Genomic DNA, 24,936 nt, shown 5'->3' on the forward strand with positions numbered 1-24,936 from the left:
CATGGTCTTACAGGCAATGATATGAAAACAAATATTTTATTCATTTTTTTTTTTCAACTTAAAATTTGGGGGGGCTAGAGGCGGTTGGCAGTGTTGGGTCCTACCATATATTTGTAGCAGCAGCAGGTGCAATACAGTGTAATTAAAACTAAAATGAAGTGTGATACCTGTAAATGTTGTGAAACAGAAAGACAAACGAACACGAATACGTTAAAAGCCACAGCAGTCTTTTTTCATGCATCGTTTTGTTGCTTCATGATGTGAAAAGGGCGAAATGACACTAATGGAGGACGATGACAACATCCGGATGTCAAGCGGCCCGAGTGCACCAACTGCATATTGGTGCCGAACGCATCATATCGTTCGAGAGCACTTCTGTTGTCTATTACAGTTAGTTGGCACGAGTTCTTCCTGGCCCCCCTCCCGCCTCTGCTCTCCCCCTTCGCCCATCAGACGCTCCCGTCTCGGCTCTCTAATTTAATCAGACGACTTCCTGTTTACCTGTTTCTGAAGTCACATTCATGGGAGGGCCTGCGTGTGTGTTTGTGCGCGCGCGTGCGTGCGTCTACTCTGCAGCTGAGCAAATGCGGTTATCCGTTTTCCAAACTAATCAGAGGGGCCATCCTGTCCCGTCTGCATTTCTAATCCCACTCATGCTCACATCTTGAGAAATTATTTTCATTTCTACCCCATGAATCGGGACGACAAATAGAGAAGCATTCCGAGGACTTTCATTGGTGGTACCCTTGAGCAAGGCAACAACCCTCTCAGCTCCCGTCAGGGGTGCAACACTCTTGGCGTGGCCCGTGACGGACTTTTTCTGTGGACACAAAGTTTTATGGAAAGTGGTCAAGGGGTAAGATTTAGATGCTGATTCCGAATTGTAAGTTTGGGACCGTTTATGCATGGATAAAAAGGAAGCCAAGAAAAGCGAAACATGAAAGGATGTTGAGGACAAGAGGAAGTGTGCAAGGATGCAACGAGCAGGGGAGAAACTGTGTGTGTGTGTGTGTGTGCATGATTGTGAATCTTTGCGATTTGAGCACAAGCACACTGGCATGTGTAGGCTGATAAAGAGGATGCTTGTTGCCTAGCAACAAGCCTGGGCTCTGCAGTTGCGCGCGTGTGCGGACGCACACGCGCGTCCGTGCGAGCATGTGGAGCTGCGAATAGAGTTCGGCTGCAACGTCATGAAATCTGGATTTGCCGTGGCAAATTTTGCACGTGAAGCAGAATGACATAATATCTAAAAAACATGTTCACAAACAACTAGTGTGTTGGGATGTTGACTCTGGATATGAATATGTACTTTTCGCGGGGGTGGGGGGGGGCACTGTCTTCATGAAACAGAACGTTGTATCGTTAATTTGCGTGTATCAGGCTTGGAACAGGATGAAATTGCCAGAGTGCGCTGTCTGTCCTTATATGATGTCTCGTACGCAGCCTCTGCCCTTATTTGATGACATGAGTCATGTGGGGCAGTCAGGTCCTTTTATGAGGGCAGAAATGGGAGGGGGGGAGCGCATGGAAAAACAAATACCCTCCGCACAGTAGCTAGCGTGCAAGGAGAGAAATCCACCCGAGTCTCACAAATGGACTGGAAACAACTTTTCCGTGTGTATGATACGCTTTGATCATGCTTATACTTTGCTAGTTCACATTTTTTTCCCTACCTCTGCTACGAATAACAATGAAAAACCTAGTCAAGGTACGGCCCGGGGGCCACATCCGGCCCTCCCACCGTCTTTGAGCGGCCCTCTCAGTGACCGCGAAGTCGAATGAGCGTGAAAGATATGGGCTGCTCAACGCTCGGCGCTCTGATAACAATGAGGTGCCGAATGACGGACGTCGTCGCTTCTTCTTGTCTTGAATTGGCCGACAAATACATCAGAACACACACGCAGGCGGAGGCGAGGATTTCTGTCCTGTTTACAGCCAAGGGCCAACATCTTGTCACCAAACATACAGCGTAAATATCAAGCCCAACTCAACAATGTCAAGGTTTGAAAAAAAATGAAAAAGCCACCTCATCAAAATGAGTCGTTTTTGCATAACTCTCCTCAGCTACAGACAAAGTCTATTCCAAAACAATTTGGCACCTCGCCTTATTTTCACGCTGGGCAGCGACAAATAACATCATTGAATCTTCCACTATGCTTCCATCCAGGTATTGCGATGGCAGCAACAACCGTGTCAGATAAAAAGAACGGGGGGGGGGGGGGGGAATAAAGGATATCAATTTCCGACGTTGCAAACCCTGAAAAATGTAGAAAATAAAAGCGGCGGCGAGATGAATGCATTGTCAGAGGAGAGGAATCTGGGGACGGACCGATCGGGGCCAACGCGACAGGTCTGCTCTCAGCTTTCCGGAGAGCCGCGCACTATTTTCCATTCTCGCTGCCAGGGGGGAAGAGAGAGCGAGAGGACGAGAGCACAAACTTGGAAAGAATGGAAGGAGGGACAAGTGAAAAGCGCTTTGTTACAGCTGCGGCTCTTGTGAAAGCGCCATGGATGTGGATGTATTGGAAATATAACATCGGCTCGGGGGCAGGCCGGGGGGGGGGGGGCACGATAACCTCAATAAATGAAAAGGTGAACCGTGTGATAGCGAGGCTTCACTGCATTTCCCCCAAATTCCCGATGGCCACCCTGCCGGGCCAGTGATCCCTAAAAAATCAATCCACATCAGCAGATGACTATTCAACAGACTGCACTCAAACAATGGATACTGACACTGCTTTGAAGTGCTTTTGCTGTGTGTGTGTGTGTGTGTGTGTGTGTGTGTGTGTGTGTGTGTGTGTGTGTGTGTGTGTGTGTGTGTGTGTGTGTGTGTGTGTGTGTGTGAGAGACAGAGCAAATTTAGTCGAATCCACAAGATAAAAGGGATATGTGCATTCATGAACATTCATAATGCAACACCATCTGCTCCCTAAGTTCAGGATCATTTTATAAGTAAGGTCACATTTATTTGACCTAAGAGCATTTGTAGCAAAAAAAAAAAAAAAAATAGGTCACTTCGGAGATCATCACCAGTGCCGCTTAGCCGGGGGAAAAACATGACAAAGTAGTAGATTGTTTTTGTTGTTGTTGTTGTTTTCAGCTCGGCTGCTTTGCATGTGCGGCATGTCGCGTACTTGCACTCGATGTTGCATCTGTTCTTCAACAGCTAGACCGCTTGTTTGGTTTGCGTTTGCCTTGGTGGCGCCTCACACACAGTTGAAGGATCTTTGCTCGCGCCGTAGGAAAGCGCAGTAACCGATGATTCATAGCTCATGAAAAAAAAAAAAACATCTTCTGACTCCGCCTTGGCCTCGGGGAAGCGGAAATGGACATCGGCGAAGATATCCGCCAACAATTCGTCTGCGTCGGCTGCTGCGAAGAGTAACGGATTTTGCGCTTGTTTTCCAGAGTTACTTGGGTCTGCAAAGAAAGTCAACGTCAACTTCCAGGACACGGATGGGTGAGTTCCGTCATTCCCCCCCCCCCCCCCCCCCCCTTCATTTGCCCAAAAGCTTGATATAATTTGAAAACAACTCAAGGATGTAAGTAACCTTTGGGTCCACTTCAACTTTATTAAATGTATCAATCATGACAGACACCGAGAAAGGCACAATGGGCAACCCCGCATTGTTACTCTTCTTCGAGCGCTTTATAGGAGCAGCTTCCCGAGTGACTCGGAAGCATTTTGTCTGCCACCAAGTGAGGAGGTCCCGGGTTAGAAACTTTGCTTCTGCGTGACGTTTGCAGGTTCTTCCCGTGCTCGCTTGGGTTATCTCTGGCATTCGCAAAACACCCATATAAAGTAGCGTGTAAATGGCTGGGATAAAATTCCCATGATGCACTCTGTTTTGTCAACGGGAACAGTGGCCGTGTCCAAATTCGCAGGCCGGGGCCGGGGCCTGCGAATTTGGCCGCATTTTCGCCCGCATGACATCACCTCATCCGAATTCACCCGCCTGTCCAAATTCGCCGCGGTTTACTCGGTTCACGAGGGAGGAGCCTCCGAAGGAGTGTCATTGTGTCGTTCGTCTTAGTTGACAGATAAGCAAGGCCGTTGAAATAAGCTGTAAAATATCGAAGCTCGAATGACAGAAGAACGGTCGACCGGTCATGGAATCCAACGACGATCATGTTGGAATATTGTGACATCGTTTGATAACTAACAGTAGCAGGCTTACTGGAAAGAGCCATCAAAGACTGAGGAACCGTGGCGGCAAAGCGCTTTAGGCCCAAGATTCACGGGAGGCCAGCGTACCAGAGAAGGAGATGGAGATAGAGAAACCGAGAGGGCTATAAATATTGCACCGGGCGTTTTACTACTTGGCAAAGGGAAGAGCTTCCTTCCCCTTCCCCCCAGACGTGAAACCACTGATACTAAAAGGAGGTACAAACAAATAAACGCACACACACACACACACACACACACACACACACACACACACACACACACACACACACACACCCACACACACACAGTGTGTGTGTTGTTCAGCCTTGTGTTAATGTATCCCTGCTTAACCTTGTTGTTATTGCTATTATCCATGTAAAAATAACCCTCAGCACTTTATTTTTCTTCCATTTCCGGGCAGAAAAAGTTTTTAGTGGTTTTGTTATACTTGAATTTTAGTCTTAGGTCCTTGAGACCCCAATTTTTTTTAAGGGGGCAGGGGGGGGGGGGTCAATAGGGTGCAGAAGGGTGGAAGAGAAAATGACTGGGGAAAAAAAAAAAAGGATCTATGAATCACGCCGTAAGACGTTTGACACTGATGAGTTTGTGTCACGCGTCCGTGTGTCCTCTGTAGATTTTCCCCTCTGCATCATGCGGCCCTCAGCGGGAACATGGAACTTATTACACTGTTGCTGGAGTCACAGGCAGCTGTTGACATCAGAGACCAGAAAGGTAAGAGGAAAAGCATTCGGACATGTGCGAGTACGCAAATGCAACCAAAACATCTTTTCGCTGCCGTGACCACACTTGCCTGCGTTTTTGCGCTGCGTGCGCAGGCATGCGGCCGCTGCACTACGCAGCCTGGCAGGGGAAGGCGGAGCCTATGAAGATGCTCCTAAAATCCGGTTCGTCGGTCAATGTCCAATCAGATGAAGGGCAGATCCCGCTCCACTTGTCGGCGCAGCACGGCCATTACGACGTGGTGAGTGACAGGTCAAGAGTGCTCCTTAAGGTTGGCGGTCTCAATAAGGTTAGGTTTGAAGTCTACGACCTTGACCCACATTGATATGGACACCGCAACATGGGCAGGGTGTCATTTCTCGATCTAGCGTGTGTAATAGCACCGGTGCTGGTTGTCACATCATTCTCAAAGCAGGGCTCGAGACAATTTTGGCTGAAGTGACAGCCCAAACTGTCAGCCAGGAAAAATGGAAAATGTACGCATACCTTACAACATCACGATGAGAGGTCTTTTGCGAATTTTGGCTTCCCAAGACAAGTGGTTGCAAGTGCTGCGCTACATGCAGATGAATTACAGGATTAAAGTATGGAGTTCGCCCAAAACTCATCCAACCGGGTCTTTATCCCGCTTGATTTGTGCACTTTTCATGTCCTGTAAATATGGATTGTTTCCAGTCTGAAATGCTGCTGCAGCACCAGTCCAACCCCTGCATTGTGGATAACGCGGGCAAAACACCTCTGGACCTCGCCTGTGAGTTCGGCAGAGTTGGGGTATGATGGAACTTGGCTTTTTAATCACGACTCACAAAATGGAAATCTAATCAGAAATAATGAGCAAACTTGTTGCTTTTCCCCCTGTGGGTATTTATGCATGTTTGTTACATGTGTGTGTGTGTGCGCGCGCGCGCGCGGCTATGCAGGTTGTCCAATTATTGCTGTCGAGTAACATGTGCGCCGCTCTGCTGGAACCCAAGAAAGGAGATACCACGGATCCCAACGGCACGTCTCCTCTACATTTGGCTGCCAAGAATGGACACATTGACATAATTAGGTACAACACCTTCCTAAATACACGCACACAAACAAATAAAGAATCCTACGTAGCGCTTTCACAACAGCGCTTTGCATTTTCAATGTCTGTATGACTCTGCATGGGAGGTTTGGAAACAACTGCTTAGAATGACAAAATGTTGAGCAGGTTAGTGCAACAATCTGGCCCTTCCTTAATTTGTAAGAGGAACGAGCCTACGAAAATATGAAAGGGGAGGAGACGATAAGTGAGAGGCTGCCTTTTTGTGGTGTTTTCAAGTGTGCTATTCACACGAAGCTCGCCCTGCGCGGCGTATCCGCGTTGCCTCTCGGGTTCTCGTCATCCTCTCTAATCCTCATATACGCATCTTTTCCCGTGCCCCCCCCCCCCCCCCCTCCCACCGGCTCGGTCTCCACTCCACGGGCAGACTGTTGATCCAGTCGGGAATCGACATCAACCGACAGACCAAAGCGGGCACTGCCCTGCATGAGGCGGCCCTCTGCGGCAAGACCGAGGCCGTCCGACTCCTGCTGGAAGTAAGTGGGACTTTGTTTCACCGGTTGCTGGGTTCCGAGCTGGAGCGCTTGTCGGCGTCAAGGTCTCCGGTGAATTGGGGCTGCAGGGTGTCCAATTATTGGGGCTGTTGGATTTTTTTTTTCTTCTTTCGCTTTTGACTCGGCATGAAACTTCATTTTTAATTTGACCATTTTTGTGATTTCTACTGTCGCCGTTATTGATTTACTGTTGTAGGAATTATTTTTACCCCGCGTACAGCTGCGTTTATTATTATTTTTTGGATGGGCTCGAGACATACGTTGAGTTGAGATGCCGCGGTCGCGAGGGCGCTTTGGGGCGTGCGGCCCGCTGATGAAAGGGGTTGTGCTAAAACTGAGGCCCAGTAAACGTGCTCGGATGCAGAGCGCGAGCTTCGGCGGAGAGATTATGCTAATGGGGTATTTATGCTAGTGACATGAAAATGCCAAGCGGCTTATGGAAGAGAGGTGCCTGAAAAGGAACATTTTCCATTCACAGCCCCGTAGGTGAGATGTTCATGATGATCCATCTTGAGGCTGTCATCGTATTGATTCAACTGACTTGCTGTTATGTGAAAGTGCGACTGCTCTTTGGCCTTTGACTCGCTCGTTAAGTCATCAATAGTTAAAACCCACCGCCTGAGGATTTTAACGATGAGGGGGCGCTTCACTTCGTGGTTTTGAAACAACCGCTTCTGTTTTTCCCGCCATGGAAATGCAATTGACTGCGAGCGATGCAGTAAAATGGATCACGTGTCTGACCCAGTCACAATTGTTTTGTCTTTTTTTTTTTCTGTCTGCAGAGTGGTATCAATGCCACGGTGCGAAACACCTACAGCCAGACTGCGCTGGACATCGTGTATCAGTTCACCGCAACCCAAGCCAGCAAAGAAATCAAGCAACTACTCCGGGGTACGGGACGGATGGATAGTTCTCTTAAGTCTTAGCTTCTCGGGATTTTCATTTTGTCTGCCGGTTTTTCCCAGATGAAAAAATGAAAGTCCAAATAACCGGCACAAACACGACCTGATTGCTCCATGGACACGATTGAGGTGGCAAAATGACACTTACACAAAGCAGGACAGTAACTGACGAGTGCAATTCAGTGGTTTGGCGACCAAGCGCTGATTCCGCAAGTGAAAATGCATTTCATTGTCTTAATGGGCATTCACTCCCCCCCCCCCCGCCCCCCACACACACTTTGAGCGCCACTTCCGCAATTAGAAGCCATCGGCTTGACTCATTCAGTCTTACGGACCCAACCGTGGTCGTCATGGTAATGAAATCCATCCCCTCGCTTTCATGAGCCTGGACCGCATTCCAAAACCAGTCTGTGTATACAGTAGATATATTTTTTTTAGACGAGTCAAAAAAAAAAAAAAAAAAGAATGTTTTTGTGTTCCAGATGCGTCCGCGGCTCTTCAGGTTCGGGCTTTGAAAGACTACTGCAACAATTACGACTTAACCAGCCTCAACATCAAAGCGGGAGACGTCATCACGGTACAACGCAAAGTCACATCCTTTGGCGAGCAATTCGTAGCGCTTTCGGAGGTCGATGGAATCTTTAGCCTGAAACATTCGAAATTGAAAAGACAAAGCCTCACACGTTTCTTATAATTGGCACGTGGATGCGCAAACTGCGAATACGCCGCATGTGGAAGTGTGTTCACAAATGTTATCCTTGTAAAAAAAAAAAAAAAAAGTGCACTTGGAAAGAACTGTATGAAATACTTTGGCCCGGGGGCAAATTAATGTTGGCGCGTTCATTCAAGCAATCAAAAGATGTGATTAGAATTAATGGACAGCAAGTTGTTGTTGTCCGTGAGCGCTTGTATTGGCTCCGCTGAGGAGAGAAACATTTTAATCCTTTAATTGAATCCATTCAACCAAGAGCACGCAGGGCTTGAGTTCAACATTTCAAATCCCGCTGATTGTCTTGAGATGCTTCCAATATGTCACTGAGAGAGCACTTTTATGGAGAACGTTTGGGGGGTCGACGAATACGCTCGGAAGAAGCAAATTCAGCATTTGTCATTGACTACGCACGCTGAGAGAAACGAATTGACCGCCTACATTTAGTCTGCGGCACCATTCGTGAATATTTAGGACCCCGAGAAGCCAAGCGGCGCCTGTTTTTCTTCGCCGAGGGTCTGAAGGAAGGCATCGGCTTTTAAAAGCTCTCATTCGACCGTTCGCATTTGAACGACGCTGTCTTGAAATTCCGAAGCCCTCCGAAAATGCTGACGACATGAGATAGGCTGCCTCGAAAAAGCCTCGTTGTCACGCGAGGCCAATCGGCCACCGGCCACACGCACGTCAGGCAGGACGTCTGCGCGTATCTGTTGGGAAAATCGATTCAAGACGCAAGCGCTTTCGATATGCTTGCATGTCAACGTTGTTGTCTGGCAGGTGTTGGAGCAGCACCCCGATGGACGCTGGAAAGGCTGTATCCATGACAACCGAACCGGAAACGATAGGGTGGGCTACTTCCCCTCCACCATGGTGGAAGTCATCAGCAAACGAACAGGTAACGGCCGTCCGCGCCCGTCGCCGGTTGAAATGAACTTGACCAAAAGCGGCCGTCTGAATGAAATCGGGAAAGAGGAGGCCGAAGAGAGGAGCTTTCTTTTCAAAGCAGAATTAGCACGCGCACGCAAAGAAATGAAGACTGAACATCTTTTCTCTCACATTGTGGCGAATATCGTCTCCCACGCGCTCAGCCTCCAGCTCGCACCGCCGGTTCCATTTTACAGAGGGAATCGATCCCTCTTGAATGCTTCCCGATTCAAGTACCCGCTGAGTAACCAAAACTACCGCGTACTCTTTTGATTCGGCCCTCACGGCTGACACTTGACACGCTCAATAATTACAAGTTGAAAGAAGCTCGACAAAAATAGCCAACACGAGGACCGAACCAGAAGTATTCAAATCGATACTGTTTAGATTGGAATATCAATGGGCTCAAAAATCATTACATGGTTCACTGGCAGCCTTCTTCGAAGCAAAATGAAAGCTTCCGATGGCAAAACTGTTCCTTGGGCCCGACGCAAGGCAACATTTTTTCGCTCCGCGGCGGCACAATTCGGCGATTCCGTACTCCGTCGCGGCGTCGGGCCAGAAGAATTGTGTCGCTTGCAAATGCGGATCAAAACAAAGTCCCGATCAAGCATCCGCTAATGCCGGTGCAATTGAAATGGGCCGGCGTTCCTTTTCAATGACATCACAGGTATGTTGGCCAGGTGAGATGAACACGGATCCATCGCATCATTTCACGGCACTTGACACGAGCTGGTGTCGCTTTCTAAATGCGTATTGGTGTTATTCCGTCAACGTGGTTGTTCCGTTTTTTTGGTCGAGTTGCGTGTCCACGTGTTGCAGTCAATACGGATGTGTGCCGGTCTCCATATCGGTTGGGTCACATTCTGTCCGCGGCGCTCTCCCCTCCTCAGCATCCTTCCCGCCTTTGACACCATCGCACTCGGGAACTCGACATCGTCAGTTGCGCTTCGTTCCTTTCCGATCGGCGGGGTTAAAAGGTGGCTTTTGCTTCTCGTTTTCAGCGTGGCGTCTCGAGATCGGTGTCGGCGTTTGTTTGTCCCCTTTTCTCTCAAGTATCACGTGGCTCCATGAACTCCTTCCTCATTGTTTTTAGTCGTAACGTTAGCCTTCTTTGTTTATAATTTGTCCTTTTTTTTCCTCCCTTTTCTTATGTTTCTTATGTCTCCTTTTTGTCGTTTGTTTTGTGGCGGTGGTTCGCTGTTGTGTGTGTGCGTGTCGTCACGGTGGGTGTATCTAGGTTTGGCCAGCACAGTCATTTGCACTCAACAGTTTCAAAAGATACCGCTGGTTGCCCCGGCGACGGTTGCCCCCGCCAACGTGGTAGTCAACGGCAACGACACCACGTTCCATCAGATCCATATCCTGCCTCCACCGCCTCCTCCTCCACCACATTCCCATCAGCCACTGCTTCCACTTTTCACTTCCTTTGGCTATAACAGGTCGCCCGTGACAACCCCACAGGGAGACACACCCACTGCCCCAGGTACACGCCCCCTTTTCACTATTATTATTATTATTATTATTATTATTCAAACTTCAAGGGATGCTTTCCACCTCTCTCACGCAATGACGTGCTCAAAAAGCGAATTGGCGCCGAAAGATTCTCACGTGGCCATTTTCGAAGAAGGCATCCTTTCAAGTTTTCCGTTGTTGATCATTCTTTGTATGTTCTTCATACGGACTTTTGCTTTGCTTTTTGTTGATGCTGTTGTCATTTCCCATGATTGAAACCCGCATCATTATTTGACCAGACTCAAATTCCCCGGGCTTTGGGTAGCCAATTACAAAATCCATGATTGTCATCATCATCATCATCATCTTCATCAACAAATTAAATTGTCGTCCTCGAAGCCATCTATTGTCAACATGTTTCTGTCCACGCATGCGGGTCAAGAGCAAGGCACGCCCCCTGTCCTGGCGAGTCGGTAAATCAATCGAAGTGACGAGTCGTCATTTTCCATCCTCCGGCTCATCTTGATTTGAATCATTATTTAACGTTTAGTATCATCGAATTCTTAAATGATGTTTCTCACGGTGGCACTTTGGTCGACTAGCTAGCACGTCGGCATCAGAGTGCAGAGGTGCAGAGTTGATTCTGTCTTCCTGTGTGGAGAAAGGTATTGTGAGTAAGTCGTTGACTGAGCCAAAGGATTTTTCCGCTGCGGGGCACACAAACGTAGCGTCAGACTAAGAACATTCGCAGGAAGCAGTCAATCGCCTTCTCAATTGTCCTGCACGACTCGAATCAATTCATCATCGAGGTCTTTCGATGGACATCACTTGGAGGGATGCAAAATGGCTACAAGAAGGAGCTGTGTGAATTCATGAGGGCGAGGAACAAAAGAAAAAGGAACTCGTGCAACTTGTTTGTATCTCTGGAGCGCTGTCGGTGACGCATTGAAACCATTCATAAGCTATTTGGAATGGTTTATGACGCTCTCCAAATGCACTTACAGGAGCCTCATTTTGAAAAGGCCCACATATATAATCACAAATCGATGGCTGCATTATATATGGGTGTGTATGTACATGACGGCACGTGTGTATATACACAGAAAATCACGGTATGGATTTTCTTATCGACAATGGTTTTATACATGTTTTCATATATCTATATTCTGTATTTTTTTTCTGTGTGAGCCTGTACTGAGAGTGTGTATGTGTGTGTGTGTGTGTGTGTGTGTGTGTGAGAGAGTCTATTTCTCAAAATATTTAGATCGGAACAAAGCACAGAAACTTAAGTTGCTGACTCAACAGTTTAAAAAAAAAAACGACCGTGATAAGGATCGGTTTTAATTTCATTCGTAGGCAGAGTATATTAATGTTTTTTTTTGTTGTTGTTGTCGTCGTCAAATATGAACTAACAAGTACGTTTGCAATAGTCCCCCCCAAAAAAAGAAAAACGGTTAGTATTAAATGCAGCAACTGAAATGCACTTATTGCATGACTGCTCATTTTCTTTATCAATGAAAAATACGTAATTCATAATAATGGCATCCCAGTGTAACAGATGTTGTTTCATTCCCTTTCCTTGCCAATTGGCCTTATGGTAAGGCGCGCGCCGTTCAGTCTGACTCTGGTTTGTGCTACCGAATATGCTGCCTTGATACTTAAAAAAGTATTTACGTTCGACGGTCCAACACCAAAAGCTTTTTTTTTTTTAATTAACTCTTATCCTAGGAAAACCACCAGAAAGTATCCTGCCATTCCCCGTTTTTATGTTCTGGTCCTGACATTGTCACTAACCAAATCCAAAACCGCTACTAAGGACCAATTTAAAAGCTTCAATAAACCTTCAATAAGTCTTCACGATTTTTTTGTTTTTTCAGGTTTCAGTGAAGCCCTTAATAGAGCCGCGAGGATGTATTTGCTACGTGGGCAAAAACGCCGCACATGATGGCGAATATTGTTCCACGTGGGGTCGTAAAAGACAAAGTGACAACTAAAACAACTCGTAAAGCTCATCGCTCGAAACGTTTGCCAACATGACACCCGAGTCTCTGGGAAACAGCCGGCAAATCCAGCCAACGGCCTCCAGGCTAATTTGAGCCCAGCTAGCAGCTAACGCTAGTGTCCTGTGTTGAAGGTTGCCGCGGTTCAGAGGCAAGTCCTCACGGTTCCCCCACCACCTCCCGTGGGCCCCACGGAGGCTCCAATGAAGATATCTGGGTACTGCGCAAGCCCGTGGCAGGTAACTGAGCTGCGCTGCGCTGAGCCCTCCGATTCTTCCAACCCCTAAACCAGGCATCAAACAGTATCTGGTGTTCATTCAAAACGATTCCAAAGGGAAGCCTCCGTGTAAAAAAAAAAAAAATGATGCGGCTCTCGAAAGGTCATCAGATACTCTTTGACCTGCCGGAAATCGTGTTCCGCTGTCCTTTCATCTCAAGCTTAGCCGAACTCGCCGACCTTGATGTCTGCGGACGGCAGCCGTACGCATTGGTCTGTGGCTTGTGTGTGTGCGTATGGAGGCCGAGGAAGGCAGAAAACCAGGAGCGAAAGAGCGCGGTGTAGCGTGTGCGCGTGCGCTGTGCGTACCATGAGAAGTGTGTCTTTTTCACTCCGCTGTCCCCGTCCGGTCCATCCCATCTCATGCCGCCTAGTGCATTTCAAAGGAGAGTCGCCATTTATCACTTTGTCTTGGATATCGGCTCAATGCGTGCATGCGCGCCAATGCATCCGTTTTTGGTGTTGCATCCACGCATTTGCGTGCAATAAACGTCGTTTTGGCTGGGTGCATGCATATGAATGCCTCTCCGTCCCTGTGTGTGTTTGTCTGTTGTGTCTGTGGGCGCGTTGCAGGTGGAGACCGCAGCAGTTTAGGGAGTTCTGGCAGCGTGACCAGCGTGAGGTCATCAGGAAGCGGTCAGAGTGCTGGAAGCGCCGCGCACATCCTCCATGCACAGGCCGAAGGGGTGAAGGTAGGATGCACATTTTCACCTCTTTATGCCGTCTGTGTAGACAAGGTGTGTAAAAAAAAAAAAAAGTGTATATATATATATGGGCAGCCTAAAACCCTCAACGGAACACTCCGACTTCAATTCTTTGCTGGTGAACGCTTTTAAATGTTACATTTTTCATTAAAAAAGAAAAAAAGATTGCTATACGAAGAGTGAGTCCAAATGAACGCTAACGATGCTCCGGGCTTCTGCTGTGATGGCTTCATTCACAGCTGGGGATGCAAAGTGGTGCATACTCACTTCAGATTGACACAAATGAGTCAATTACAAATGCAATTGTGGAATACGGTCCTGGACGGACAAAGAACAAAGACTGGGAACATCTTTCTGCAGGCGCAACTGCCACATGAACTCGGGCACAAGCGCAGGCCACATTTTGGGGGCACGCGGTGAATACACGTTGGATATAAAAAAAATACAGTATGCTGAAGAATTGAGGGTCAGAAGGAAATCAAGTGTCGAGGCCAACTGATTGATTCGTCCATGATGTACAATATACTCATTTGAAGCAAATCGTAAAAGTCGTGCATACGGTGTGCTGACGCAGATTATTTGCTGTCAAGAGCTCATCCATGCTGACATCTGTTTTGTTTTCGTTTGTTTGTGCGCATGACGACAGCTTCTCGCCACAGTCTTGTCTCAATCCGCCAAAGCCAAGGAACATTTACTGGAGCAGTCCAAGTCTGTCGACCAGCCCGCAGGTAATGCCATCAAGATTGCAGCCGACCGCAGGCATGATGTAGGTTACCGTGGCGCCAACTGCCCATTTCCGCCCGTGCGCGCCTCCGATCGGCCCAAAAGAAAGTAAACTCCACCCCGTGCGCGGAGTTGGACCGCACTTTCATCTTCATTTACTGTGACTTCACTTCTCCGGGTGTTCCCTTTGTATCGATGGTAGGCTCGTCAAAGACAAATAAATGAGATCAGTGCACTTCTTTTTGAACGGGTCAAAATCTCGAGGCGTAAAAATGCAACTCAGACAAAAGCCACACAAAGGTTGTGTGAAACAATTGTTTTTTTTGTTTTTTTTTTTGCCCGTGTTATGTAAGCGGCGAGAAAAACGAGGGAGGCGTGTGAAACGGAGAACAAGCAAGGGAGAGTCGAGTTACCAAAAAAAAAAAAAAAAAAAAAAGAAGCAGCAATCCTATTCTTCTGCTCTTTTCAGAACTCGCTTTGTGTCTTCTATATACACCGAAAGACAGCAACATAAGTACCCTCACCTTGGCTTGCTTTCCAGACAGATGGCCAAGGCAGGGCACGTAGGAGGGGAGAGAGTAAGGAAGCGATTGGGTGACGAGCCGGCAATCTGACTGCTTGCTTGTCAAACACTAACTGCGATTGGCAATGGGCGATGTTGGCCTTTGGCGCCCACCCGTAAAAGCCTCTGTGGCTTGATGCTCCTTTCCGATGGTGGGGTGAGATCTTGAACCCAACCGCTCGTCTCTCTCTCTCTCCCAGTAGGTTCCGCCGCTTCTTCTCGGACATCGAGCCTATCGGGCTGCCCTCTCCACGAAGCGCCGCCTTATGATGCCGCAGCCAACAGGAAGGGGGAGGCGCCGGGCGAGGGGAAGGTAGGATCATCTCAAAGTCCAGACCGATTGGCTCTTCTCTCCCTCTGTCATACAAACACACACACACTCACACCACAATGAGCGGCAGGAGGACCACGTAGCCCCTCAGTCCAACTGACCCTCACTTCAACGCTGACACACACCCGCACACGCCAACATGACCCAGCGCTTTCTCTCACAACTGGCCTCCTCCGCGCTGCGAGTGTTCGGATGCGGCCGCGACACGGTGAGTGGCTCCGCGACACGTGAAGCCGCCAAAGATCCCGCGCTCTTCTTTTTTGTTATCCTCCCCATCGATTTTGATTTTTCATCCACTCCTTTTTGATTGAAGCTTCCGTTTTTTTTTTGTTTGTTTTTTTGCAGCAATGTACATATTTTACCGACATGGGCTTATATTGATCACTGAAAGCGGCGCAAGTCTTAATTCAGTCCGTGTGCGTGTGTAGCTGATGAGCAGCGTGGGCACATTTGTTCGCCACAAGAGGTGCGAAATGGGAGTTTACAGCATGCGCGGCGGCGAGCTGTCATTTACTGAAGAGCGCGTTTGGGCTCACGTTGAAGGTCACCAGTTGTTTTGTAATGATGTGAAGGTGGGCACGCCAACGTGATCTTGTAGCAGAGATATAATAACCTGGCTCTTGTAAATTGTTGGGTCATGTGGGCATGAGTGCTGCGTTTGTATGTGTGAGGATGCGTCATGTTCTTGGGACCATCTGTTAGCGCAGTCCCGAAAAATTCGGCGTTTCGTGATTTGGCAGGCCTATCGAAGTTCCCCAAAATAATTCATAGAGGAAAAGACGAAATTAAATGCTCAATGAACTCTTCTGTTCAACCAAGAATGATAAAAAAAAAAAATGAAATGAAATGAAATAAAATGGCTCTTAACCGAAGCGAACTGAAGTCATGCGAATTATGAAACCGAAAATTGAAACGACCCGAATTGTGAGCTGCCGCCGACGCTCTCGCGTTGATGGCCACAAAGGCTTCGAGGTGCTTTGTGGCACTGCGAGGTCATGTCATTTGATTGATATTGGTGGCTATGTTCAAGTTCCCTCCATCTGAGGTGGATGCGGCGTTGCAAAACTCTTGTCATATTGCATCGTAATAAAAAAAACAAAAAATGATATTTTTGTCCTATTATGGTTGAGTCGTAGAATTGAGGAAAATGCGGCATCGGCATTTCCTTGAGAATCGAATGCATTGTGTGTGTTTTCATTTGTGATGACTGACTCGGGGGTACGGCGGTGAACTCAATTCCATTTTGATCCCCAACTCTTTGAAAATCATTCAAAGCCGCGCGTGCGCGCTTGCGTTTGCGTATTGGCCGCGCCGTGGCCGTTTCTGAACTCCGGAGTCTCGACTCGAAAAAGAATTCGGCGTGTATTACGAAGCTAGGCACAAATGCCGAAGACGAAGGATCTCTGTCCTTTGAACGGTCAGTTCATTTCTGGTCCAACATCACAACGCAACGTAAGTCAACGGATTTAAGTACAGTGTGTTTGATGACGAGAGTGCGGAAAGCTTCCTCCGTGACGGTAAAAGGAGAACCGCGGTCCGAGGGACCTCCACCAGACTTGTCCGCCGGGCTCCGGACCTGTCTGCCCACGCCGATCGAATTTGCCGAGATGGCGTTAGAGCAGGAGACGAGCCGTCCCTTCTGACTGACTTTCTGCCACCAAACTGTCGTGATAGACGGTCAAAATGATTATCGGTCTTGAAAATAGGCCTACAATTTAAGAACGTGATTGTTTGTGGTCTCGTTTCAGACATGAAAACCTTTCATCAGCATATCAGGAATGATCAAGTGTGCTTGAATCGTGGTTTGAGCAGCGCTTTCACTCGGGGTTTTCCAAAACTCCGCCCTTAATTTTTGACTTTACCCGTGATCCACTAATCCATGGTCTTAAACATTTCTTTTTAAAAAAGCTGCATGAACGAAACACTTGGACCCACAGGCCGCTGTCACTGTCAAAAGATTTGCATACTTCACGTTTATATTATATGAAAAATATGAGCGAAAAACACAGTGTCTGTTTTGATCAACAGAAGCGAGCAAAGGCAAATGTTTTCACTCGGTCGTCAACGGGCGGAATGGGATTTGTATTTGGGATCTCGGCAACGACGTGGCGTCAGGACAGGTCTTTGTTGCGCTCGGTGGCCCGTGCGCCGCAACTTGGCCCCGCAGAGAGAAAGTGGCTGACGTGGAAGCAGTGACGGTGCGCTCCTTATCTTCTCTCCTGTAGAGCTCAGAGGCAGTTGTCCAATGGCTGAGCGACTTTCAGCTGCAGCTCTACGCTCCCAACTTCCTGGGCGCTGGGTATGACTTGCCCACAATTAGCCGAATGACCCCCGAGGTAAGGCAAGCGGGACCCCCGGCGCCGGTCGCGGGCTCCTCCGAGGGCCGCAACCTCCGCAAGTCTGCGTAGATTTGATTTGTGCCGCCCACATAGTTTGCGATGATGCATGCCGAACCCCTCCCGTCTCAAATCTGCGCATTTCGACGACTCCAATGTGCCTCTTGCCAAGCCTGCCCTGGTGTAACCCTTGTCATGTCGACCCCGGTCTCGACCTGCATCTCTCGCTGACCCTTGGTCGTCTTTTGACGCGGTTTCTTTCTTCCTGCGACGGCATGCTGTACCGGCCGTAAGGTTTCATTGTACGGCGTCTTGGTCGTTGGAAGTGTTTGATGTCAAAGAGCGATCGGTCGGATGTTCCCAGTAGACCCTTACGGGCCGTTTCGGAAACATTTAAACCGGTGGAAAGTCTGTTTTTAATCTCGGGTTCGATTCGAACATTTGGCCGAGGATTGGAAAGCTTTCGGCAGGATCCTTTCGGCTCACGACCTGGTTTCAGCGTACCTGGTCCACACATGACTTTGGATTGATTGACAATTTTCATCGGTTTTGGAAGCGTTGTTCATTTGACTTTCCCGACAGCCGTCAGCCCAGCAGGCTGGCTAGCCGTGTGCTAGTAGCTCCCATCCTATAAGTTGTCCTAACTCTCTCGTGACAGACCGTTTGCCGTCCACTCTCCTCACTCCGACTCCACAGACACTTCCTCACCTTCATTAACTCATTCGGTACCGGCCAATTCTGGATCAAGTCTGAAAAGACGTTTAAAAGCGTCTTTGGGAGTGAATGAATTAATTAAAAATGACATCCCTGAGCACTGCCTCCCCCGTCAGCTCCCTCTGGTGTCCGCAATTGATCATATCTCCCGCACCTGCAGTAATGACGAAGAAGCATTACCATACATTCCGTCATTTCCGGTGCCCGCAGCCTGTGTTAAAAAACAAAACAAAACATCTACTTAGTTTGCAATGCCGGTCCTAGATCTCTCAAGCTTATCATCGCTCGGTTTCCAACAAATCCTTTATTCTCAACCACTTTTTCATCACCAAGGATTGAGATTGACTGCTTTTCATTGAGACCTGGCAAAGGGATGAAGAATATGTGTCCCTGAAGGAGCTGTGCCCACCCGATTGCTAATTCATACGTGCCCCGAGGATCACTGGCCACCGTGGTGGCCTAGTTCCGTTGCTCACAGTTTTAGTCTGAATGCTGGCTGATTTGAACGTGCCCGGAAATGATACCGCAAACGGCTTCGTTGATAACTTTAAATCTCACTGAATCGTTTCGTGTTGCTCAACATGTCGCTAAGTCAAGCGCACTGGACCCCGCTCAAAAACAGGAAAAATGAAACCGCGTGGTCATCCATTGGCGGGGTTACCGGAGCGATGGTCGGTCCACCGCTGCAAAGGAGGGCGTATTGTCTTGTGCACAGCATCGGGAGCCTCGCCTTCCGAGAGCGTGTGCGCATGCGTGTGCGCGTCGGAGTGCGCGTGCGCACTTTTAATATTGCTGTTTGTAATTATTTCTTGTGCCCGCTGCCCAGCCCAGTGATCCAACTACACCCCCAAATGACGAAAAGCGGTTGCTGTTTAAAACGATACATTTGATTATAGCGCCAAGGCATATGCAACGCCCACATATCAATTCGAGTGGAGGTTTTTAAACATGATGAACATCAATTTTTCAATCTTTTCTCTTTTACCGCATTTTCTGCAGACATTTGCTCACGCCTTCCTTGCATTTTTTTTAAAGATTTTTTTTTCTTTTGCTCACCCTCTTGCTTTTGCAGCTATTTTTTGCCGCGTGTGCGCGTGTGGATGTGATCATAAAAGCCGGCGCGTGTCAATGCCGTATATATCACCTCAGTGTGTTTTGTGTTTGTAGGATCTGGCAGCCATTGGAATTACTAAACCAGGTCACAGAAAGAAGATGACAACAGAGATCAGTAAACTGAGTGTCACAGAGTGGCTACCTGAACAGAAACCTGTGAGTACACACACACACACGATATTTAAATTGAACTAGTTTTCTGCTAACGTATATCATGGAGACTAAATACACAAAACCACTGTGTTCTTTTCCCAAACGGTGTGCCGTCCAATTTGTTTTTGATAATCCCGCAGGCCAGTCTCGGAGAATGGTTATGTGCTATTGGTCTGAGTCAGTACCACCAAGTATTGGTGCAGAATGGTTACGAAAACATCGACTTCATCACAGACATCACTTGGGAGGATCTACAGGAAATTGGCATCACTAAACTGGGTAAGATACACTGAATACATCTTGTAAATGCATGACAATGTACTTTTCGGTCTTATTGAAGAATTGCATGTCGCCATAACATGGGGCTTGAGTTATTTATGAACACAAATCTGCCCACATTTAAACAAACACAATATGCTCTTTAATGTGGTCACTTAAAAAAGAAGAAATGCTATGTCATTGTAACATAATCTAGACGTTTACCCACACATAACGGTATACGCAATTTTGAATTTGCAGGGACAGTGAGAGCTCATTAGTCAACTTAGATTAGCCAATGTACACTAACTGTTGTTTTTTTTTTTCCAAGTGATACCCAGTATCAGTTTGATAGTTGTCTGTCTGCTCCCTAGTTTCATTCGAACCCGTCAATGTTTTAGGCCACCAGAAGAAGCTGATGTTGGCAGTCAAGCGACTAGCCGAAATGCAGCGCAACTCCGATGGACGTGGCTCCCTCAGAAAGAAGCCCCCACCGATCACGCAGCAGCAGGAAGCGATGCCAGTGGAAAGCCCACCGCCAGATGGTGAGTTCACAGGTGATCGGTAGAAAAAAGTGGGTGAGAACGTTTTCGATTTACAGTCGAGAAATGAGCATGCCAAGTGGTTAAAAAGCGCTATTTTCCTCCCTTTCGTCTGTCTAGATGCGATGTCTCCAAAAATGAGCACCTTTCAGGACAGCGAGTTGAGTAGCGAGCTGCAGAATGCCATGACCCATTCGGCTCAGGAGGTCAAAGCGCAGCCGACGCGCGGTCCCAACAAGGATCCCGATGAGTTCAACTGTGGAGGAGCCGGACCGCCGAAGAAGGAGGCGAGAACAATGAGGCAGCAAAGCAGTCAAGGAAGCGCCTCCTCCCACAGAAGCGGCGTGTCCTCTCAAGGCAAACACCGTCACTCCCACTCCCACTCTCACTCTCAGCCCGCCCCTCCCTACACGCCGCCCCACACCCCAACCAAGACCAGGACGTCATCGTCGTCGTCCGCCTCCTCTGTCCAGAGCGCGTCTTCTCCCCAGTCCAAACACAGGGCGTCCCCCCAGTTCGCGCCAGGGGAAACGCCTCCGTCGCCGCGCTCACACCCCCCTCAGTCTCCCAACCATCGTGGCGCTCCGGTCCAGTCGCCGCAGCAGAATCGAATCCACCATCAGAACCAGCCGCCGCACGAGATGGGGGATTGTGCGCAACCGCCGGCGCCGCTGCTCCCCCTCCCGCCCGAGGATGAGCTCGCAGACGGCGACGAAGCGGATCCCTCCGCGCTCCAGAAGAAGCGGGCCGACAGTCTCAACCGGCGTGCCGCATCAGACGGCGAGTGTGACGAGAGGACGGCGACCGGAAAAGGCCGGGCTGGCGAAGGGCAGACCGCCGCGGGCCAAGGCTCAAATGTTAGAGCAGAAGGCGGTAAATACGCCACGGTCACCCACCGCGTCGGCCGCAGCCACTCTGTCCGCAACCAGGACAAAACCGTTACTCGCAATCAGCCGCAGTCCATCACTCTGCGCCAGAAGAAAAAAGGGCCTCCCCCGCCACCTCCCAAACGCTCCAGCTCGGCCATTTCGACCTCGAACTCCAACCTCGCGGAAGGCAGCGCGCCACCGCAAGTGCCGACCACCGCCGACGGCATGCTGGATGTGCCTTACCGCCAACAACGGCGGGCCAGCGACTTGGGAGTTTCCGTTGAAACGGGAGCCGTGGACACAAACAGCATGGGGAGCGTGAGGAGCATTGCCGCCATGCTGGAAATGTCTTCTATAGGGGGCGGAGCCAAAGGGATGGCCCTGCAAAAGAACTTCCTGCAGGTAGGAGGGTTGTATATGATCGAGAGTCCGTGAGCGTGTGATGACGCGGTGACCGACGTTAAGTTTCTGTTGAATTTTCAGGCGGGGAAAACGCGTGAAACCATCGGTCTGGACGGTGAAGTCGTGAACCGACGACGGACCATCAGCGGGCCCGTCAGCGAGCTCGTGGCAGCCGCCAGGCGCGACCAGCCGACACTGTCCGTCGTCTCCCAGCCTGAATCCTCCCCGCCGCCTGTAACGTCATCCTCCCCCAATCCAAGCCCCGGAGCAAGTGGGAGTTCTTCGGAAAACCTGCCGTTTGCAGAGGAGGGAAGCCTGACTATTCGTCGACAAGGTCGAGGAGAAGGACAGGTAGCTATCTATATATACATATATATGTGTTTGTTATCTGTCTGTCTCTCCATCGATCGATCAATCAATCTAGCTAGCTAGCTAGCTAACCATCTACATCAGGCAGTGAACCCCGGCCGGCTATTGGTTGGGGCTGAGAACAGAGCCCTGTGGCAAATATTGAAAATGTGCCAAATATTAATACCCGCCCTTAAAAAAAGTTTATAATTGCGCACGGATGGCGAAAGATGGCACTTAAAGCGGAGAGGACCATAAAGCGTCAACATCTAGAATGTACACAATCATGAATCAAATTCCATCCACAACTTTATTTTGCGGTCAAATTATTCAACACAAACAAACCACCTTCATATGACTCATTTAGCATTGGCTAGCATATTCGCCTAAATAACATACTGCCACAAACAGGGCATTTAAATGCACACACACAAAAAAAAAAGCCCACTATTAACTCATTCACTCCCAAAGACGTATTTAAACGTCTTTTCAGACTTGGTCCAGAATTGGCTGGCACTGAATGAGTTAATTAAATCAAACGACAAAATCAAGGTTGCGCCAGATGGCGCCAAAGTAATTATTTGACTGCTTTGGCTTGAGAACGAAAAAAAGCCAATAGCTTTTCAGGGAATGACGGGATAGGTCCCAAGAAAAAAACTGCCAATATGCGGGGGCTCACTGTTCCATTGATGCGATGTTTGAAATCAGCAGATGTTTTCCATGTTGTCAAGTTTAAAACCACAAGACTTTATCAATGTTGTAATGTTTAAACTCGACAGACTTTCTGTGTTGTGATCGGCAGCTTTTGTTCACATTTATCAACGTGGGTGTTTTGACTGTGCAAAAATGACCCCTTGCCACGAATGTATGAATTTTCCGTTAGTGTGTATTTTGTGTCTGTCTGCAGAGTGACGGCGAGGGACCGCAGAGGGACGCCAGCGGGTACACTCAGGAAGACATCTCCCGGGTGGAAGCCACGGCAACCTTAAAGCGCCGGCCCCGCAGCTCCAAGACCCACCCCAACGGCTCTGGCTTCACCCTCCAGGAGTCGTCCACCGTCAAACGCAGACCCAAGAGTCGCGACAAGGAACCGGAGGGATACGCGGACCTTGCGGGGCCGAATGGAGATCACCTGGGTCGCGAGCCGCCGAACACCACCACGCAACCGCTCCCTTACCAGAACGGCACGGCCACCGTGAAGCGCCGGCCCGTTTCTGACGCCGGAGTGACGGAGCAACCCCAACCGCAGCCCCAACCGCAAACTCACCCGCAAGATTATCCGCAATCGCAAGTGACCGCTGCTTCTCAAAGGGACACTTGGGACAAAGGAGTTCCTGCGGGCAGTGAAGAAGCGCCATTGAAAAAACCAAAGCCGCCGGTCTCCCCGAAGCCAGCCGTGGCGCAGATCAAGAGACAAGGAGTCCCGCAGAACAGCCCGCAGCCAGCCTCGAGCAAAAGAGTGCCTCTACCAGGACCGGGGACACCTGGCAGCCCAGGTATGAGTCTGTGTGTGTGTGTGTGTGTGTGTGTGTGTGGCAGTGGGTCAGGATGTGAAGCACCGCCCAGATATTTTGCATGAAAGGATGGCAAAATATGCCGTCACATACAGTAGGTGTCGTTAGGCTTTAGACTGGAGGCGCACTTGGGCAAAGCTCCATTCGAAAAAAAGTTGGGTCAAAATTAAGCCAAGATGGGTCAAGAAAGGGACTGGCCCAATTTTGGGGGGTTTTCATTTCATTCAAAAAGTCGGGTCAATTGAACGGCCCACGAAACAACCCAATCTCACTCACTAAACTGGACAAACCCCCCCCCCCCCCCCCCCCAAAAAAAAGTCTACGGCATATGCTGAGAAACCGTGGCTCATTAATGTTGGTAGCGCTGCAACGTTGTTTGCGCAATTGGCTGTCATGTGATATTTCTATTGTCGTGATTCGGAATTTCCAGGGGAGACACTTCCCCACGCACGGAGCTTTCAGCGTGACATATGAAGCGCATGCACCGTGTTACTTCAACCATGTCCTCATTTGACAGAAACTAGAACACACCGTGAACTTTAGTCCTTAATTAAAGCCCCCCGGGGACTGAACAGACTTCCGTGCTGACCTCTTGCTCTCTTCTCTCTCGTCTTCTTAAGTGGAAGGAAAAAAGATCCCTCCTCCAGTGTCGCCAAAACCCGCCCCGCCACCCACAGCGCCGAAGCCGGCCAAACTGATCCACTCCATGACCAGCCCCCCTTCCCCGACTCCGACCCCGGCCACGCCTCCGGCAAAGCTGCACCCTAGCGTGGCCCGGCAGAGCAGCTCGCCGGCCTCGCTCCCCAATTCCGACACCCCCGGCCCACCGAACGTCAAGTTACCAAGCCCGTCCGCGCAGAGTCCGCATACCCCGCAGACGCCCACCACGCCGCAGACTCCGCAGACCCCCGCCACTCCCAGCCCGCCAGTCAAGCCCCCTCGCTCTTCCATCGGCGGCGTATCTGTGGACAGCGGGATGACGGCCGTCGGGATGAATACGCCGGCGTCCTCGGCGACGGACTTTGGTGTCGATTCTTTGGTGCATCAGAAGCTGGAGGAGACGAGCGCGTCTCTAGCTGCCGCCCTGCAGGCCGTGGAGGACAAGATCCTGCGGCAGGAGGAGTGAGTAGCGCGCGACTCACAGAGAACAAATACACGCAAAAGCTCCTAGTTTCTCCAAAACCAGGAAAAAAATAGCCTTGAGTCCACTCAAAACACCCCTTCCAAAGGAGTTCTGAATCGGCCGCAATTCACCGCATCGCCAGTAAGCGGCACTGTGGCATCAGCAGCAGAGAGACCCCGGTCACATGTTTTGCGGGTTGCTTCGCTCTGGTCCTAAATAAACAGACTTTGAGTCGACTCGAGCGGGCTAAAACGCGTGTCAATGCGACAGCCATTAGGTGCAGCGGCGATGTTTCCGGGAATGGAAAGCACGGGCATTAGCCTCGCCATAAGCGCGTAGCTCAAAGGAGTGTCCTGTCTACATACGTGTCTCTCAAAGATGCCTTTTTTTGGGGACAGTACATATTTGTTTTTGGTAAAGGCGTTTTCTCGAGCGTCTATCTCGACCCCCTTCCCCTAATAGGTCCGTTCAATGGAGGTTCCAT

General features: G+C 49.3%; 1 protein-coding gene across 7 annotated transcripts in view; it reads left to right on the top strand.

Moving 5' to 3' along the window:
- caskin1 (CASK interacting protein 1) overlaps nucleotides 1-24,936 on the top strand; it is a 39,602-nt gene that overhangs the window by 11,026 nt on the left and 3,640 nt on the right. The window contains exons 2-23 of one of the 7 annotated variants that reach the window (XM_086133894.1): nucleotides 3,409-3,460; nucleotides 4,803-4,900; nucleotides 5,005-5,150; nucleotides 5,585-5,680; nucleotides 5,830-5,960; nucleotides 6,367-6,475; nucleotides 7,276-7,384; nucleotides 7,878-7,972; nucleotides 8,882-8,999; nucleotides 10,269-10,514; nucleotides 12,618-12,722; nucleotides 13,334-13,452; nucleotides 14,111-14,192; nucleotides 14,950-15,062; nucleotides 17,306-17,416; nucleotides 19,298-19,399; nucleotides 19,537-19,675; nucleotides 20,056-20,199; nucleotides 20,317-21,467; nucleotides 21,549-21,818; nucleotides 22,699-23,311; nucleotides 23,950-24,451. In XM_086133894.1, coding sequence (XP_085990020.1) covers nucleotides 3,409-3,460; nucleotides 4,803-4,900; nucleotides 5,005-5,150; nucleotides 5,585-5,680; nucleotides 5,830-5,960; nucleotides 6,367-6,475; nucleotides 7,276-7,384; nucleotides 7,878-7,972; nucleotides 8,882-8,999; nucleotides 10,269-10,514; nucleotides 12,618-12,722; nucleotides 13,334-13,452; nucleotides 14,111-14,192; nucleotides 14,950-15,062; nucleotides 17,306-17,416; nucleotides 19,298-19,399; nucleotides 19,537-19,675; nucleotides 20,056-20,199; nucleotides 20,317-21,467; nucleotides 21,549-21,818; nucleotides 22,699-23,311; nucleotides 23,950-24,451 — 4,651 coding nt within the window. The remainder of the gene's footprint in view (nucleotides 1-3,408; nucleotides 3,461-4,802; nucleotides 4,901-5,004; nucleotides 5,151-5,584; nucleotides 5,681-5,829; nucleotides 5,961-6,366; nucleotides 6,476-7,275; nucleotides 7,385-7,877; nucleotides 7,973-8,881; nucleotides 9,000-10,268; nucleotides 10,515-12,617; nucleotides 12,723-13,333; nucleotides 13,453-14,110; nucleotides 14,193-14,949; nucleotides 15,063-17,305; nucleotides 17,417-19,297; nucleotides 19,400-19,536; nucleotides 19,676-20,055; nucleotides 20,200-20,316; nucleotides 21,468-21,548; nucleotides 21,819-22,698; nucleotides 23,312-23,949; nucleotides 24,452-24,936) is intronic. The other 6 variants (XM_086133895.1, XM_086133896.1, XM_086133898.1 and 3 more) reach the window with 6 other exon arrangements.

Source organism: Hippocampus guttulatus, chromosome 16 (assembly GCF_054856545.1).
Source record: "Hippocampus guttulatus isolate MCC_2025c chromosome 16, RoL_Hgut_1.0, whole genome shotgun sequence".
Classification (NCBI taxonomy): Eukaryota; Metazoa; Chordata; class Actinopteri; order Syngnathiformes; family Syngnathidae; genus Hippocampus; species Hippocampus guttulatus.